At 41.4% G+C, this 18,120-nt stretch overlaps 1 protein-coding gene across 2 annotated transcripts in view; it reads right to left on the reverse strand.

Moving 5' to 3' along the window:
- Window positions 1-18,120, reverse strand: part of aass (aminoadipate-semialdehyde synthase) — a 107,388-nt gene that overhangs the window by 8,532 nt on the left and 80,736 nt on the right. For both annotated transcript variants that reach the window (XM_060914770.1, XM_060914769.1), the window contains exons 14-18: window positions 5,276-5,397; window positions 5,026-5,155; window positions 4,812-4,922; window positions 4,602-4,710; window positions 4,240-4,380 (exon numbers count right to left, since the gene is read on the reverse strand). In XM_060914770.1, coding sequence (XP_060770753.1) covers window positions 4,240-4,380; window positions 4,602-4,710; window positions 4,812-4,922; window positions 5,026-5,155; window positions 5,276-5,397 — 613 coding nt within the window. The remainder of the gene's footprint in view (window positions 1-4,239; window positions 4,381-4,601; window positions 4,711-4,811; window positions 4,923-5,025; window positions 5,156-5,275; window positions 5,398-18,120) is intronic.

The following is an 18,120-nucleotide window of genomic DNA, read 5'->3' on the forward strand; positions in this document are numbered from 1 at the left end:
TAAAAGTAGATAAAGAGAACCCAGTTAAACAAATGAGACAAAAATATTATACTTGGTCATTTATTTATTTATTGAGGAAAATGATCCAATATTACATATCTGTGAGTGGCAAAAGTATGTGAACCTTTGCTTTCAGTATCTGGTGTGACCCCCTTGTACAACAATAACTGTAACTAAACGTTTCCGGTAACTGTTGATCAGTCCTGCACACCGGCTTGGAGGAATTTTAGTCCATTCCTCCGTACAGAACAGCTTCAACTCTGGGATGTTGGTGGGTTTCCTCACATGAACTGCTCGCTTCAGGTCCTTCCACAACATTTCGATTGGATTAAGGTCAGGACTTTGACTTGTCCAATCCAAAACATTCACTTTATTCTTCTTTAACCATTCTTTGGTAGAACGACTTGTGTGCTTAGGGTTGTTGTCTTGCTGCATGACCCACCTTCTCTTGAGATTCAGTTCATGGACAGATGTCCTGACATTTTCCTTTAGAATTTGCTGGTATAATTCAGAATTCATTGTTCCATCAATGATGGCAAGCCGTCCTGATCCAGATGCAGCAAAACGGGCCCAAACCATGATACTACCACCACCATGTTTCACAGATGAGATAAGGTTCTTATGCTGGAATGCAGTGTTTTCCTTTCTCCAAACATAACGCTTTTCATTTAAACCAAAAAGTTCTATTTTGGTCTCATCCGTCCACAGAACATTTTTCCAATAGCCTTCTGGCTTGTCCAGGTGCTCTTTAGCAAACTGCAGACGAGCAGCAATGTTTTTTTTGGAGAGCAGTGGCTTTCTCCTTGCAACCCTGCCATGCACACCATTGTTGTTCAGTGTTCTCCTGATGGTGGACTCATGAACATTATCCAATGTGAGAGAGGCCTTCAGTTGCTTATAAGTTACTCTGGGGTCCTTTGTGACCTCGCAGACTATTACACGCCTTGCTCTTGGAGTGATCTTTGTCGGTCGACCACTCCTGGGGAGGGTAACAATGGTCTTGAATTTCCTCCATTTGTATACAATCTGTCTGACTGTGGATTGGTGGAGTCCAAACTCTTTAGAGATGGTTTTGTAACCTTTTCCAGCCTGATGAGCATCAACAACGCTTTTTCTGAGGTCCTCAGAAATCTTTGTTCGTGCCATGATACACTTCCACAAACGTGTTGTGAAGATCAGACTTTGATAGATCCCTGTTCTTTAAATAAAACAGGGTGCCCACTCACACCTGATTGTCATCCTATTGACTGAAAACACCTGACTCTAATTTCACCTTCAAATTAACCACTAATCCTAGAAGTTCACATACTTTTGCCACTCACAGATATGTAATATTGGATCATTTTCCTCAATAAATAAATGACCAAGTATAATATTTTTGTCTCATTTGTTTAACTGTGTTCTCTTTATCTACTTTTAGGACTTGTGTGAAAATCTGATGTTTTAGGTCATATTTATACAGAAAATTCTAAAGGGTTCACAAACTTTCAAGCACCACTGTATGTTCACAAGGAGGCTTTTACAGTTTCTGTGAAATCAGTATGAAAAATAGACATCGCTGTCACTACTGCTATTCCTCAAGTTACAGAGCGAAAATGTCAAACGTTAGTTAAAAGATAAAAACACGTGCCACATGGCCCTAAATTCATTAATTATTCTATTAAGAAATGAGTGCTCTGAAAGCACAATATCCCCTGCTGACAACTATGGCGTAACTCTGGTAAAATGCAACTGAATTGAACAAAATTGCAATATGCGTATTACCGACATAAAACACAGAATCCTGTCAAGTTTTGTGAAATTCCTCCAAAAATTGTGAGAGGAGTTGATTTCAGAAGGTGAGCACCCATCCTGGGACAGACACCACCATGACATAATCCCCCTTTGGGCCTTTTGACCAGTGGGGGATAATAAAAATTGTGAGGGAAGTTGATTTCAGAAAGCAGGCACACCTTGATGAAATTGCCAAAGTACAAGTTTGTTAATAATCAAGGGCACAACTCTGGTAAAATTCGCCCAAATTAAATGAAATTTCAAAATGCGTATAAGAGTCATACAACAAAGCCTTTTGCCAAGTTTGGTGAAATTCCTCCACAAATTGTGAGAGGAGTTGATTTCAGAAGAACGTACACTCTCATGAAATTGTCAAAGTAATTTAATCAAGGGTCAAAACTGGTATAATTTTCACAAACGAAATTAAATCGCAATATGCGTATTACTGTCATATAACAAGGCCTTTTGCCAAGCTTCGAGAAATTCGTCCAAAAATTGAGAGGAGTTGATTTCAGAAGCCAAGCACACCTTCATGAAATTGTGAAAGTACAAGCTTGTTAATCAAGGGCCACAACTCTGGTAAAATGTGACTGAATTGAACAAAACAATACGCATAGTACGGACATACAACATCTTTTGAGAAGTTTGGTGAAATTCCTCCAAAAAGTGTGAGAGGAGTTGATTTCAGAAGGAAAACACACTCATGAAATTGTCAAATTATAATTTTGTTAATCAAGGGCTGTAAACTCTGGTAAAATGTAACCCAATTTAACAAAATTGCAACGTGTGTACTACTGACATATAACAAAGAATCCTGCCAAATTTTGTGAAATTCCTCCAAAAACTGCGAGAGGAGTTGATTTCAGAAGGTGAGCACCCTTCCCAGAATGGACGGACAGACATCGCCACGACATAATCCCCCTTCGGGCCTTTCGGCCAACGGGGGATAAAAACCTAATAAAATTAGAAGTCTGAGATTCAAATTCATTAGCTTTTGGGCCACTAAACAAAAATAATTGGGTGTCAGGGAAAATTCTTTTTATGACCTACACTTGAAAAATCTCAGAGGCAGTCTACCTTTAAAGGAGTAGACTGCCAAGTAGTCTAAGGCTACATCCACACTAATACATTTTAGTTTTAAAACGAAAATGATCTCCATCCAGACAAGCATTTTAGCTCTGTATCAGAAATAATCTCTGTCCATATGAAGACACCTGAAAATGCATATCACATGACCATTCACGTACACTGGGCATGCGCATGCTGGTAGAAATAGCTGATGTCATTTGTTTTCTGTTGGGAAAGAGTCACATGATCGGAGCGTGACAAATCAGGGAAGGATACATCATGACTGATAAGAGTCCAATCAGGAAGTGAACATGGGTGTCTGCGTTATCGTTTACAAACGTCTTTGTTTTCACCTGTCTACACTAAAACGCTCAACTGAGATTTCAAATTAAAACAAGGCCAGCAGCTTTTCCAAACGTCTCTATTTTAGGGGCTCGAAAACTCCAGTGTAGTGTGGACACCAGGCGTAAATGCAGCAAAATCAATATGTTTTAAAACTAAAATGTATTATGTGGATGAAGCCTAAGAAGACAAACAGCAGCCTACAGGTCGGCTAAACTTGCATTACAAGTGGGCGAGTCTGTTAATTAAATTCAGGACGGGAAATATTGTGAATAAGTGAAGCATGGGCAAAGTCCAGTACCCATCATTTAGACAATATTATTTTCAATTTATTTATGTGATCATCACGTGCACCTTCCATTTAGAATTCTTTACACACATCGGGATGCAGAGCATCAAATGTTTCATCAGGTTAGCTGTTTTGCCTTCTCCTGCCACACATGACCGGAGACACCATTTGCACACAGGTGTAGAAGGGACTCCATTTTTCCACTATCACTTGCCCTAAAAGCAAAATATCACTATCTCCCTCAGAGAGCCTCGTTTCTCAACAAGTTTCAGCAATCTAATGTCACTAGTTCGTTCAGCAGTTACGAAATCCATAGCGTCTTCCCAAACTTGGCTCCTTAACTCGAGGTGGTGCGGCTGGTCACTGGTCAGAGGGATAGCTCTTCCACTGTTAGTTTCAGACTTGCATCATGCCCAAAAGCTGCCGGCTTAGTCTTAAAGGATGGGGGTAAGAGCAAACTCTTCAAGGCGCATTTCAAAGTACAGTGAACTACTGAAACTTGTGAAATGATACTGTACCATTTCAAATGTCAAATTACCAGTAACCGGAGCAACCCTACTCAGTAGGCAGTTCTATCGTTATCTTAAACAGGCAACTCTACCAGCAGGTAAACATTCATAATATGGCTACAAGTTAGGAATGTAGCTATATTTAAAACAAAGGCCTTTTCACAAAATTTACAAAAGAAAATGAAAAGGTAGTCATTTCACAACAGGAGTGACACTACAAGTGTTACTTGGCATGCTTTTCTTTCCCACACTCCTTACCTGGTTGTCTTTGAGATAAATAGCAGGATTGATGGTATTGAGCAACACTCCATATGGCCTCCAGCTGAATTTGTAACGGAGTGGATTGTCGGAACACTCTGGCACAGGAAGACCACCACAGAAAGAGCTGTAGGACTCCACCTGTTTGGGAACAAGGGAAAAAATACTGAAAATTAACAGTAGTACATAGAAAAAAAACCCAAAATGGCTAAAAGATCCATCTTTTTATAAGACTACCAAATCAACATGCAAGACAACATGTAAATACACTGGTCAGATGTCTGCCATGGATGCTAATGATTCTACTGATGGTGATGTATCACACCATCACACAACAGCAAACACAAACACACGATACCTACAGTGCAACCGTCTGCTTTGGCCTGGTCGATGCACTCCATGGCCAACATGTGATCAATGCCAGGGTCCAAGCCCACCTCATTGACTATGGTGATGCCAGCCTCCTCAGCACTGGCAAAACATGCAGCCATGATTAAGCAATGTGAACACATCAGTGAAGGCAGCAAACACGATCACAATCTGACAATATATTAACTTCAAACAATGTTTACCACTTCTGGAGCTCTTTCATAGCTGGAGACTCATAGCTGGCCGTCACTAGATTCACCTTCTTACTGATGCAATATTTAGCTACCAAAGGATGATAGGTACTTGGGAGCATGCTTAAAAGAAAGAAGGGGAAGGGGAAAACCAGGCCAAGTGAGTTGTGTGTTTGTGAATGTAATGGTGTAAAAAAGATTAAGGGGTTTATCATAGAGTCCATGCCTGATGACCAGGTTATGATCCTTGACCAGAGACTCGAGATGGCTCTCTTGGCTAGTCACATCAAGCATCACAGGTATGGTGTTTGGATATTTGGCAGCCAGTTCCTCAGCCTGGCTTAGAAGCACTGATGCTGAAAACAACCACAAAAGAAACTTAGGTTTAGATGCACTTACTCAAAATAAACTACAGGGAATGACCGCTTTTAAAATAAGCCGAGTAAGATTTCTCAGCTGTGGTCCATGGCACTTACCCACAGTGACTTGGGTGCCAGGATCCCTGGTGAGATACTCAACAACTGGGTGAGACACATAGCCAGAGCCTAACAACAAGACACGCTTCATCCCGGATTTCTTCAAGATCTGTTCCGATTCCCTGTGAACCAGATAACACGCACACACTCTTAAGTGAGACATTATAAACTACTGGTAGTTAAGCGAAATCTGATTGAACTGTTGATGTATAAAATAATTTATTATTTTAACTACATTATATAGATTTTCTCTTCACTGAAAGTAAGGAAAGGTAAGATGGATCATCTTGTAAAATCTTTTCAGCTACATTTGACTGCAGGAAGCTAATTAACCACTTCCCCAAAGAGTGAAGGAACATTTTCTTGGTTTTATTGGTTTAATTATTAAATGTAAATCACAGTGTAATAACTATTTAGATTAAGCCGATGGATGAGTGACAAATGCAGTCTATAAATCACTTTGATTTCTTTTGTTTTCAAAAGTGTTCTACAGAACATCTACTGTATGAAAACAAAGACAAGATCAAGTTGTCGGCGTGTGAAAGAAAGAAAATATGAAAGGAAAAGGAAGATGGTCGTATGAAAAGCAATAGAGCCAACAGAACTTCTGTGGTTAAGATGATACATTTTGTGCTTTAACAATTACTGAAAACCTCAATTGGCTGACGTGAACAGTTTGATCAAAATCCATCACAATCATCTGTATTGAAGGAGGCTGAATTGATAAAGTATGACTTAGGAATGTCGACGTCCGCTGTTTAGGAGATTCTCCCTCACAGATCGGTCTAGGAGCAGTCAGTCAGTGTGCTTACATGCACATCCAAATCGAGCTACTGTCGGTAATCGAACTAAGGGTCCCAGCAGGGGTGCCAGAAAAATCCAATCCTACATGCACACAAGTTAATTGAGCTATTGTGTGAGGCACATTGTGCACCCGAGCCACAGGTGGCGCTACACGCCCCATCGTGTTGGTACACTTCCGGTTGTCGTCATGAAGAAGAGCTATTCAAGAGTATAAACAAAGTTATCAGCAGTGTTGCCAGATACTGCTGACGTTTTCCAGCCCAAAACACGTTCAAATCCGCCAAAATGCACTTAAAACCGCCCAATCTGGCAGTTCTGTGTTCACAAGTTCCGTGCTCAAGCTGTTAGGCTTGCTCTAACAGACTGTATGGCTACAAACTGTCCTGCGCAGACCACTGTTTTGTAAGACAACTTATTTTGCACAACTGTATATTTTTCTAAAGTCCATTTTTTGCTTACAATTTAACTTGTGTCTTAATAAACACACAAAAAGTTCAATTGTTTTGTTTTTATTGACATTCTTCAGATGTTGGACATCTATATAGCTATATCTATCTATCTATACACACACACATACATACACACACACACACACACAAATACAGTGACTTGTTTATGTATACAACTCACAGCTATGCAACAGCTGTACAGATGTATTTGGTGATACAGTAAGTGAGCTAAATTTTAACAGTGCAAACAATGCCACAAAAAGAAAAGATTCATGCCGTTGTCATGCAGACCGAGGCTGTTGTTTCCCGCTTGTGGTCTCGTCACTCGTCACTTCCGGAAGGGGCAGTGCTGAAGTAAGTAGCTCGACTACGTAGCTCGATAGGGTTTACATGCACTAAGTAGCTCGGCTAAAATCGCATAATCTAGGTCGTGTAGCTCGATTCCGAGAAATCAAGTTCGGTTCAATTTCAGCCGAATTAAGGTGTATACATGGCATTTTGAACTTCGATTTCAGTCGAGCAACGGCAGAAATTCGATTCTCTCTATGTGCATGTAAATGCACTGAGTCACTCAGTGCGTTTACATGCACACAGAGAAAATCGAATTTCTGCCGTTGCTCAACTGAAATCGAAGTTCTAAATGTCATGGAAACACCTTAGCTAGGCTGAAATTGAACCGAACTTGATTTCTCGTAATCGAGCTACACGACCTAGATTATGCGATTTTAGCCGAGCTACTTAGTGCATGTAAACCCTATCGAGCTACGTATTCGAGCTACTTATTTCAGCACTGCCCCTTCCGGAAGTGACGAGACCACAAGCGGGAAACACAACAGCCTCGGTCTGCATGACAACGGCATGAATCTTTTCTTTTTGTGGCATTGTTTGCACTGTTAAAATTTAGCTCACTTACTGCATCACCAAATACATCTGTACAGCTGTTGCATAGCTGTGAATTGTGTACATAAACAAGTCACAATTGCGCGTGTGTATGTCCAACATCTGAAGAATGTCAATAAAAACAAAACAATTGAACTTTTTGTGTTTATTAAGACATAAGTTAAATTGTGAGCAAAAAAATATTTTTTTGTAAGCAAAAAATGGACTTTAGAAAAATATACAATTGTGCAAAATAAGTTGTCTTACAAAACAGTGGTCTGCGCAGGACAGTTTGTAGCCATACAGTCTGTTAGAGCAAGCCTAACAGCTTGAGCACGGAACTTGTGAACACGGAACTGCCAGTGTTGCCAGATTGGGCGGTTTTAAGTGCATTTTGGCGGATTTGAACATGTTTTGGGCTGGAAAACGTCAGCAGTATCTGGCAACACTGCTGATAGCTTTGTTTATACTCTTGAATAGCTCTTCTTCATGACGACAACCGGAAGTGTACCAACACGATGGGGCGTGTAGCGCCACCTGTGGCTCGGGTGTACAATGTACGTCACACAATAGCTCGATTTCCTTGTGTGCATGTAGGATTGGATTTCTCTGGGACCCCTGCTGGGACCCTTAGCTCGATTACCGACAGTAGCTCGATTTGGATGTGCATGCAAACGCAGTCACTGATGCAGACACAGCTGTTCATTGTAGCCCTGTGATAGCTCTATTTACCATGCAAAAAAAAAAATTGGCGATAACATTATTTTTGGTGAATGTATGGCAGTGTGTGTCATATTTAGCAAAATTACTTGTGTCATTTAGAAAAAGTGCTTTTTTGACCACAGGTAGCTCCAAAAGGGATGCACTTAAATCATTCTTTATACCATAAAACAAATATTTGGTTCCATATAATTGGAAACATAGTTAAGTTTTAATGTTGAATGCCAGTAAGTTTTTGGACTATTTTGATCAAATTAGTATGTAATTATGTCAAAAAAAAATGTCCTCTCCGAGACAGCTAATTTTTCAATATAAAATAACATATCTAAAATGATTATTTTCATCCTAAAATGTGGTCAAGATATTGGGACATAAATATTAGAGACAACTAACACAAAGCTTACAGCCTTAGATTTAAAAGCACTATGGAAGTAGTGGATTCTGAATTGTCAAAAAAAAAAAGTCCTCTCCGAGAATCACTTCATTTGTTTCTCCCAGCCCTGCTTAAAGCTACACTTAATCTTGTTATAATACAAACTATTACACATGCCTATCTGTTCTTAACTTGTCCTTCACTTAAAAACTGGTACAAGAACCAGTTTGAATCAGTTTGAATTTTGGACCCCTGTGACACAAACTTTGTCCCCCGATTGTAAAACAACCCTTAACAGTCTCTTTCAGAGCATCCTTCATCTCCCTCCAAGCGGTTGCTATATTAGTGTCATCGTTTTCATTTAGGTCAGAAAGAGCAGAGAATCTGTTAGATAGCTTTAAATTAAATTAAATTACTCCAGTATGTGTTCGTCTTTTAATACCTTGAGATTTCTTGCTGGTTCACGTTTGGAGGATCTCCTTACTTTCAGATGAAGTCGTAGTTTTGCAAGTACTAGCTTGTGATCTGATAGAATGTCAGCTTTATGGTTGACTTTAACATCCTCTACAGTCGAACGAGCTCTCCTTGACAGAACGGTGTTTTTGTGTTTTAAAACAGTGTGTATCTGTTCGTTAGCCTGGCTAACGCGACTTCAAAGCTCTCCGAGCTATTGGTCTGGCCAAGATATTAAGCCCAACCGTTTCCCAGAGCCCGTGGTTGACCCGCCTCCCTGAAATGCCTCAGTTTGCTACTCGTCGAAGCCAGAAAAGGCTGTGACGAAGCTTAAACCAATCACATCACTCTTTCCTCTGACGTATGCGACGCGACGGGGCTAACTGGTAGATTAAACCATAGATTTACATAGAAGACTAGATGCCTCGTCCCCGTTGCCCGTCAACGAAGTCGAACGTCCGCACATGGCGGCCATCTTACCTCAGACAGCTGGCTTACCCATTACATTGTGTTGGTAGCGATATGTACTTTTCAGATGACCGTAACTTCCTCAAATTTCAATCGATATTCAAACGGTTTAGTTTGTTATATAAAAAACAAACGGAAGTATGTATTTATGATATTAATGATGAATAATCATTTTATGCTTTAAAAAATACGCATAGCTTGGCGAAAATATTTCAGTATACTACAGACTGTAAGACAGGATGCATGCTGAAATTCCTATGCTGTGAGAAGCCTAACACTGCATACTTATGGATAACTGCGGCCTTAGGACAAATAACCATACAATTTATTTCCAATTTTTAGTGAAAATATTTTTACATGTGATAGGGCCATAGGGGAAGCTAAAGTTAAACAGCTTACTCACTTCTGAAACTTCAGAAATACTTCATCCACCTCAAAAACCTAATGCACTCACAGCATAGCATAATAACAAATGTAAACTCACATCATAGCATAATAACAAATGCACTGCCCGAGTAAGTAATAGTATGAAACAGTGACAGCGACTCACGGTAGTTTGTGACAAAAAAAAAGCATTTAATCACGTGTGGTTATACTTCCAAGGATAAAAAGATATCTTTACATTTACAAAAAGAACATTCAAAGCTGATTATCATGTCAAAGTCAATATATGTTAGCACAGAAGACTGAAATTTCATTTGACTAGGCTCCAATGTGCAGTTAAAATAAAACTAAACATACTGATATAAACATCTACAATTAACACACAGACACACACATCACCTTGTCATCAAAGTCAGTACTTTGATTTCCTGTAAATCATAATATGAGTGCTGTGCTTGCGTAAGTCTTCATACCCCTTGTCTGTGGTAAGATGGCCGCGCTGTGTGGATGTTCTGGAATACGCGGTGAGGAATCTAGTCTTCTGTCAGGGCTTTTCAAAGTGGGGGGCGCGCCCCCCCTGGGGGGCGCCAGAGTTCTTCAGGGGGGGCGCAACGTGAGGAACCTTTACCAGAGACAAAATGGATCGATTTTTAGTACCTAAAGCTACATGCACATCCAAATCGAGCTGCTGTCGGTAATCGAGCTGAAGGTCCCAGCAGGGTGCCAGAGAAATCCAATCCTACATGCACACAACTGAAATCGGGCTATTGTGTGAGGTGCATTGTGCACCCGAGCCACAGGTGGCGCAACACACCCCATTGTGTTGGTACACTTCCGGTTGTCGTCATGAAGAAGAGCTATTCAAGAGTGTAAACAAAGTTATCAGTTCCGTGTTCTCCATTGCGCGTTTTTCTCCCGTCCATGAATTTTAATATATTCAACTCCTTAAGCTGAATGAGCATGAACTCTGTCTCCTCATTGCTCCAGAAGTGCATGTTTCTGCTTGCCTGTGGCAGTGGGGGCGTGGTCAAGCGCCGGTCTGTGACAGGAGGGCTGAGCCAGGGAAGGTGAGTGGAAGAATCACTACACCTGACGGTAATTAACCTGTGTTTGTGTGTCTTCCCAGTAACCGCGCCCTATTTAAGGAGGCAGAGGGAGAGCAGAGGGGACAGCTCATCCCGGGACTAGAACACAGCGCGCGCTTCTCTCAAGAATAAAAGTAGGCTGTTAAACTGAAAAGTCTGACAATAAAAAGCCTATTAGTACCAGAAGCTTTGTCCTGCCGTCCTCTGTGCTCCACCCACACTTCAGGAGAGCTCTACATCCACATTTTCTCTTCTCCGTTTGTTCCTCCTGACCTCTTCTGCTGCTCGCTACTACTGTTGTCATGCCGACCGAGGCTGTTGTGTTTCCCGCTTGTGGTCTCGTCACTTCCGGAAGTAGCTCGACAACTAGCTCGATAGGGTATACATGCACAAAATAGCTCGGCAGAAATCGCATAAACTAGGTCGTGTAGCTCGATTCCGAGAAATCAAGTTCGGTTCAATTTCAGCCGAATTAAGGTGTATACATGGCATTTTGAACTTCGATTTCAGTCGAGCAACGGCAGAAATTCGATTCTCTCTATGTGCATGTAAACGTAGTGACTGAGTGAGGAGACAGAGTTTGGGCCAAGCAAAAAAACCCAGAGCCTCCAGGATGTTGCGATTTGCAACTTCAGCGCAAATTCAACCAATCCCCGCGAATTCAGGGCGGTGTTACAATTATATCCAATCACCGCAGCTTTCCCGCAAATTTGACCAATCGTTGGCGTCGTCTTGAAGTGACGTCGACAAACTACCTTCCGCCTTACTTCCGTGTTTACGTTCAAGAGAAGCAGCATGCGCGCAGTGTTGCCAGATTGGTTTTAAGTGCATTTTGGCAGATTTTGAACATATTTTGGACTGGAAAACGTCAGCAGTATCTGGCAACATTGCATGATGTGCGAGTCAGTGTTTATGTAGGCTTAAATTATGTTACTGAAAGTGTGTTATGTTTACAGTGAAGGACTGTGTGCACTTTATTTTTATTTTTTTTTACTTAATACAAGAAAGTAATGGATGCCAACATTTTTGCCAAAATGGTATTTTATTTTCCATTGTTTAGGCAGCTTCAGCATCATACTGTGAGATTCTGTTTAAATTGTTTTTTTTTCTTCTATGAAGCCTGAGCCATTTATTTTATTAGTTTATAATTGTTTAATTTAGTCTTCAGGAGAGACTGCCTGCACACAGTACTAGTATTAATAGTTTTTTTTCTTACATGAAAGCTGCAGCATTTATATTATATTTTAAGGTAACTTCATGTTGTGCTGTGAGGTTCTATGCACTTTAACTTTTGAACCAACAGGTGCATTTGGATAAGTAAAGCCTATTTTTCTGCATTTTTGTAGTCCTGGTAATCTTTTATATTGGTAAAGTTGTTTATAGGACCATTTCTCAGTGTCTGTTTTTTAATCAATAGTTTTTCAGTAATAACTTAATATTTAACATATCACTCAATTTTAATCACAAAAAAGAGAAAATCGCAACAATTTCTCGCAACTTTCACTTCCTCCCGCAATGTAATCGCAACAAAAACCTAAAAAACACCGCAACTTTCATCGCAATTTTTTGGAAACCCCCCCCCCGCAACATCAGACATTTTAGCCCACAACAATCACAAAAAAGGCCCGCGGAATCCTGGGACTGGAAAAAGAAGGAAGTATGACCACGATTATTTAAAGTTTGGATTTTCATGGACTGGATCTGAAGATGCTCCACTGCCACAGTGTGTTGTCTGCCAAGAGGTGCTAGCTAACGATGCTATGGGATGTTTAAAATGTGTAAAACAAGATGTTTTAAAAAGCACAGATGTTTAAAATGTGAAAAAGAAAAAAAAATGTGTACAACTATTTTTTTTAAAAATACGAATGGAACATTAAATATAGCAACAACAAAAATTGTAAGGGGGGGGGCGCTGTTGTTTATTTGCTCTCTGAGGGGGGGCTGACTCTCCCACACTTTGAAAACCCCTGTTCTATGTAAATCTATGGATTAAACTCTTACCGAAGCCGGTCGGGAGCAAGGTGAAAACATCCTTCCTTTCAATAAATACCTCCAGGGCTGCTCTTTGCTCCGTTTTCAATGAGAACTTCCCGTTGAATGCTTTCAATACAGCATCTATGCGTAATAGATGCGGAAGCGTGAACGAAGCGCTTCCGGCATAGAAGCGCACAGGGCGGCCATCTTACCACAGACAAGGGGTATGAAGACTTACGCAAGCACAGCACTCATATTATGATTTACAAGAAATCAAAGTACTGACTTTGATGACAAGGTGATGTGTGTGTCTGTGTGTTTTAATTGTAGATGTTTATATCAGTATGTTTAGTTTTATTTTAACTGCACATTGGAGCCTAGTCAAATGAAATTTCAATCTTTTTTTTAAGATTTTTTTTGGGCTTTTTTTCACCTTTTTTATTGAACAGTGCAGATATGTGCTAACATATATTGATTTTGACATGATAATCAGCTTTGAATGTTCTTTTTGTAAATGTAAAGATATCTTTTTATCCTTGGAAATATAACCACGTGATTAAATAAATGCTTTTTCTTGGTCACAAACTACCGTGAGTCGCTGTCACTGTTTTATACTATTACTTACTCGGGCAGTGCATTTGTTATTATGCTATGATGTGAGTTTACATTTGTTATTATGCTATGCTGAGAGTGCATTAGGTTTTTGAGGTGGATGAAGTATTTCTGAAGTTTCAGAAGTGAGTAAGCTGTTTAACTTTAGCTTCCCCTATGGCCCTATCACATGTAAAAATATTTTCACTAAAAATTGGAAATAAATTGTATGGTTATTTGTCCTAAGGCCGCAGTTATCCATAAGTATGCAGTGTTAGGCTTCTCACAGCATAGGAATTTCAGCATGCATCCTGTCTTACAGTCTGTAGTATACTGAAATATTTTCGCCAAGCTATGCGTATTTTTTAAAGCATAAAATGATTATTCATCATTAATATCAAATACATACTTCCGTTTGTTTTTTTTTATATAACAAACCAAACCGTTTGAATATCGATTGAAATTTGAGGAAGTTACGGTCATCTGAAAAGTACATATCACTACCAACACAATGTAATGGGTAAGCCAGCTGTCTGAGGTAAGATGGCCGCCATGTGCGGACGTTCGACTTCGTTGACGGGCAACGGGGACGAGGCATCTAGTCTTCTATTGCCGCTTTTCCACTACAAACGCGGCTGAGCCGTGCCGTGCCGAGTCGAGCTGAGTCGGGCTGAGCGGGGCTGTTGAAGTTGCATTTCGACTACACCCGCGCTGAACCGTGCTGGCTGGAAGTGGGTGGACACATTGGGTGGAGTTAGCGAAAGTGGGTGGACGTCACGTGATGTCGTTAAGCAGCGCAAACAGTGACATCAGTGACAGTGGCGGAACAAGTCAGAGCCGGGCCGGGGGCGGGGCAAATGACCGGGCCCTTTATTAAAGCTTATCATAACATCATTTTAGGCTACAAAATGTCCGCAACTGCGGTGTTTACCAATTTCAACACTACCGGGTGCAACTATGTTATTTAGTACATCTAGTCCTTCAAACGAACATGTAACTCAGAAACAAAAAACATTAGGATACTGTACATGGCTCATAATAAAACATCAATAGCCTATACTGCGCACATTATTTGAAGGGCATACGAATGAGCGCTCAGAGGTTGCAACGGTGACAGGAAGAGTCAGAAATAAAAGGAGGGCGGTGCAAACCTCACTGAATGCACTGTGTTTACCAATTTCAACACTACGGGGTGCAACTATGTTATTTTGTACATTAAGTCCTTCAAACGAACATGTAACTCAGAAACAAAAAAACATTACGCGACATACTGTACATGGCTCATAATAAAACATCAATAGCCTACTGCGCGCATTATTTGAAGGGCATACGACGAGACTTGCGCTCCGCGAACTCGTGAACGATGCTCTGTATGTCACTGATTCAGTGATCTTTTAAGCGGTAGTCTCACGACCCAAATAGTAAACAATAAACATGGATGACATGGAGTCGTTAGTGTGGCTGGTCTTGGTGCTGTGGCTTGTTGTCACCGACAACGCGGACAGATACTGGCAAGAGCGTATAGATGAGGCGAGGCGCATAAGGCTTCAGAAATTCTCGTAATTCGTAATTATTATTCTTCCGGGTTTGCGGTGTTTACAGATCCCAGCGCGCTCGCGGGGCGTGTGTGGGCATGTGAGGACACTCCTCCTCACCAATCAGTGCACAGGGGAGTGTCTGCTCACGCCCCCAGCCTCAGTTGGCACGGCTTGGCTCGCTTCAGCCCCACTCCAAAACGGTGCGAGTTTTAGGGGCTAAGCAGGGCTGAAACGAGCTGAGTCGTGCCGGTTTTTGGTAGTCGAAACGCGAGCCGTGTCGGGCTGAAGTGAGCTGAAGCGAGCTGAAGTGAGCTGAAAAAGGGTAGTGGAAAAGGGCCATAAGTAAATCTATGGTTTAATCTACCAGTTAGCCCCGTCGCGTCGCATACGTCAGAGGAAAGAGTGATGTGATTGGTTTAAGCTTCGTCACAGCCTTTTCTGGCTTCGACCAGTAGCAAACTGAGGCATTTCAGGGAGGCGGGTCAACCACGGGCTCTGGGAAACGGTTGGGCTTAATATCTTGGCCAGACCAATAGCTCGGAGAGCTTTGAAGTCGCGTTAGCCAGGCTAGTTGTGTGCTGTTTTCCTCACGCTTCCATCTCAGAGACTACAGACAACATTTCAAAAATGCTGTCAAACTACAAATCAATTAAACGCATTATTGTGCATGTTGGAGCAAATGATGTTTTCAGGGAACAGCTCACTGTGAGGAAATCTTTCAAAGACCTTTTTTCTGCCCTAAACGGACTTGGAATGTCTTTTTTTTTTTTTATCAGTGGTCCATTACCAGGATCTGTGATCGGCAATTACGGGTTTTCCCGACTGCTCAGTCTCAACACCTGGCTTGCAAAGACATGTTTTTCCTCTGGCATTAATTTTATTGACAACTTCAACCTTTTCTGGAAACGCAAAGCCTTTTTCAGCCCAAATAGCACAGAACTCAGCTGGACTGGTGCCAAAGTCTTGGCAGACCATTATCAACACTCTGTCCACCATTCCATGCCGACCTTGGGTACACTCTCTGATAAGCGCTCTGTAGCTGCACTGAAAGGAGTTAACAACACTGATAAGAACTCTGTTTGGGTACAAACTGAACCTCCCAGGGACATCAACAAAGACTCAAAAACAGTACACACTGTTGAGGTTCAAACTCAAGCAGTGGCTTACGACACGGAACACTCTAACAGTGAATCTGCAGGCAGAAAGAAGCGGGACTAACGCTCACTCTGATGGATTACAAACTGAAAAAATGATAAACATCATCAACACACAGATGATTCACAACATTCTGGGAAATGTCCAATCTCAGTTCCCATTCTCAGTGGAGTCAAGCAAAACTCCTTGTCACCAACGAAGGCAACCAAGCCCCCAGCAACTACAGAGGATCATGCTGACTCATCTGCCCCCAATACAGTTCAGGAAAATGATCAGAGGGTGGATCTATCACCACACATATCCCCGTCACTTTCCAAGGCTAGCAACATGATATCTGGGCTAACGGGTAAGCTGGCAGAACTATCAGAAAGACAATCGGATAAACAAGCATCACCACAACCTCCTGAGACTGGCAATAGGCAATCACCAACAACAACAGTGGATGTAACCCCAAGCCCCTCTATCTCCTTCACCCCCCAGACTGCGTTTTCCTGAGAAAATGGAGAGACTATTGTCTTTAAGCCGAGTGTCTTTGGCAAGCCCAAGAGGACACTCAAATCAAGTACCGTACACAGAGCTGTCTCATGGTCAGGCCTTGTGTACCCCAACATCTTTAATGATATATCCAACTGCTACAGCACCCAAGAAACGGAGGGCACCACCTCCCCCTGTGACTACAGATAAGACTCAAGGACCATGTGCACGGCTACAGTTCACCGGCAGCAGTGATGACCATGTTGGAACGAACTGATATAATCTGGGTCCAGATGGTAGTTTTGAAAATAAGCTGGGACCCATGACGTACTTTTCTATTCTTGTGCTAACAAGGAGAGGTGTTCTTATACATCCTATCAATGGGGTAAACTTGTCAAATCTCCTTCCAGTTCCAAAACAACCACACAACGCTTCTGTGGAAATTACTCCCACATTCACTGTAAAACTAGCTCTTCAGAATGTAAGATCACTTAATAAGCCTTTTTTAATTAATGACTTCATCGGTACACACAAACTGGATTTTATGCTTCTTACTGAAACTTGGCTTGAACAATCAAGCAGCTCTATTACTCTTATTGAAGCAACTCCCCCACTCTTTGATTTTATGAGTGTTGGAAGAGCCAATAAACGGGGAGGAGGAATAGCAAATATATACAAGGCATGTTTTCAGTACAAACAGACAACTCTTGGTGACTTTACATCTTTTGAATACCTAAGTGCAATCCTAAAATGTTCTTCTAACATATTAGTGTTGACTATTTACAGACCACCAAGACTTTCTGCACCACTGTTCCTAGAGGAGTTTGGGGAACTGTTGTCAAATATTTGTTTAGAGTTTGACAATCTTATTATTTCTGGGGATTTTAACTTCCATGTTGATAATCTAGATAACACGTATGCAAATGAATTTCTTACACTGATTGATGCCTTCAACCTAACACAACATGTACAAGGGCCAACACACTCCCATGGCCACACCCTCAACCTTATCACTAACACTATGTTCACACTGCAAGGCTTAATGCTCAGTTCCGATTTTTTTGTGAAATCTGATTTTGTGAGGTTGTTCACATTAACAAATATATGCGACTTGTATGTGATCCTCAGTATGAACGAAAAGCGACCTAAAAGTGTTCCGCATGCACATTGCAGGATACGACGACGTCACACGCAGTGAGCATGGCCAGTGTTTACGGAAGTAAAACCGCCCGGTTGCGGTATGACCCATCCAATCTAGCTTGAATAGCTGTATCCCCCCAAATGGAAATCAGCTCCCTAACCTCTGCGTCCTTCCATTGAGAAGATTCAGAACCTTCACAGCCCGAAGCGTCCCTCGCATTGATGTCATGCGCAGGGGCGCAGATACGTTTTTTGAACTGGGGGGGACAAAAAACTGGGGGGGACAAAGCTGCCAGCAAACCAACCCCAACCCCGATATGCCTGTCAAACTTGTTGTGGGTTACCATAGCAACCAAGC

This window comes from Neoarius graeffei, chromosome 2, assembly GCF_027579695.1.
Source record: "Neoarius graeffei isolate fNeoGra1 chromosome 2, fNeoGra1.pri, whole genome shotgun sequence".
NCBI lineage: Eukaryota > Metazoa > Chordata > Actinopteri > Siluriformes > Ariidae > Neoarius > Neoarius graeffei.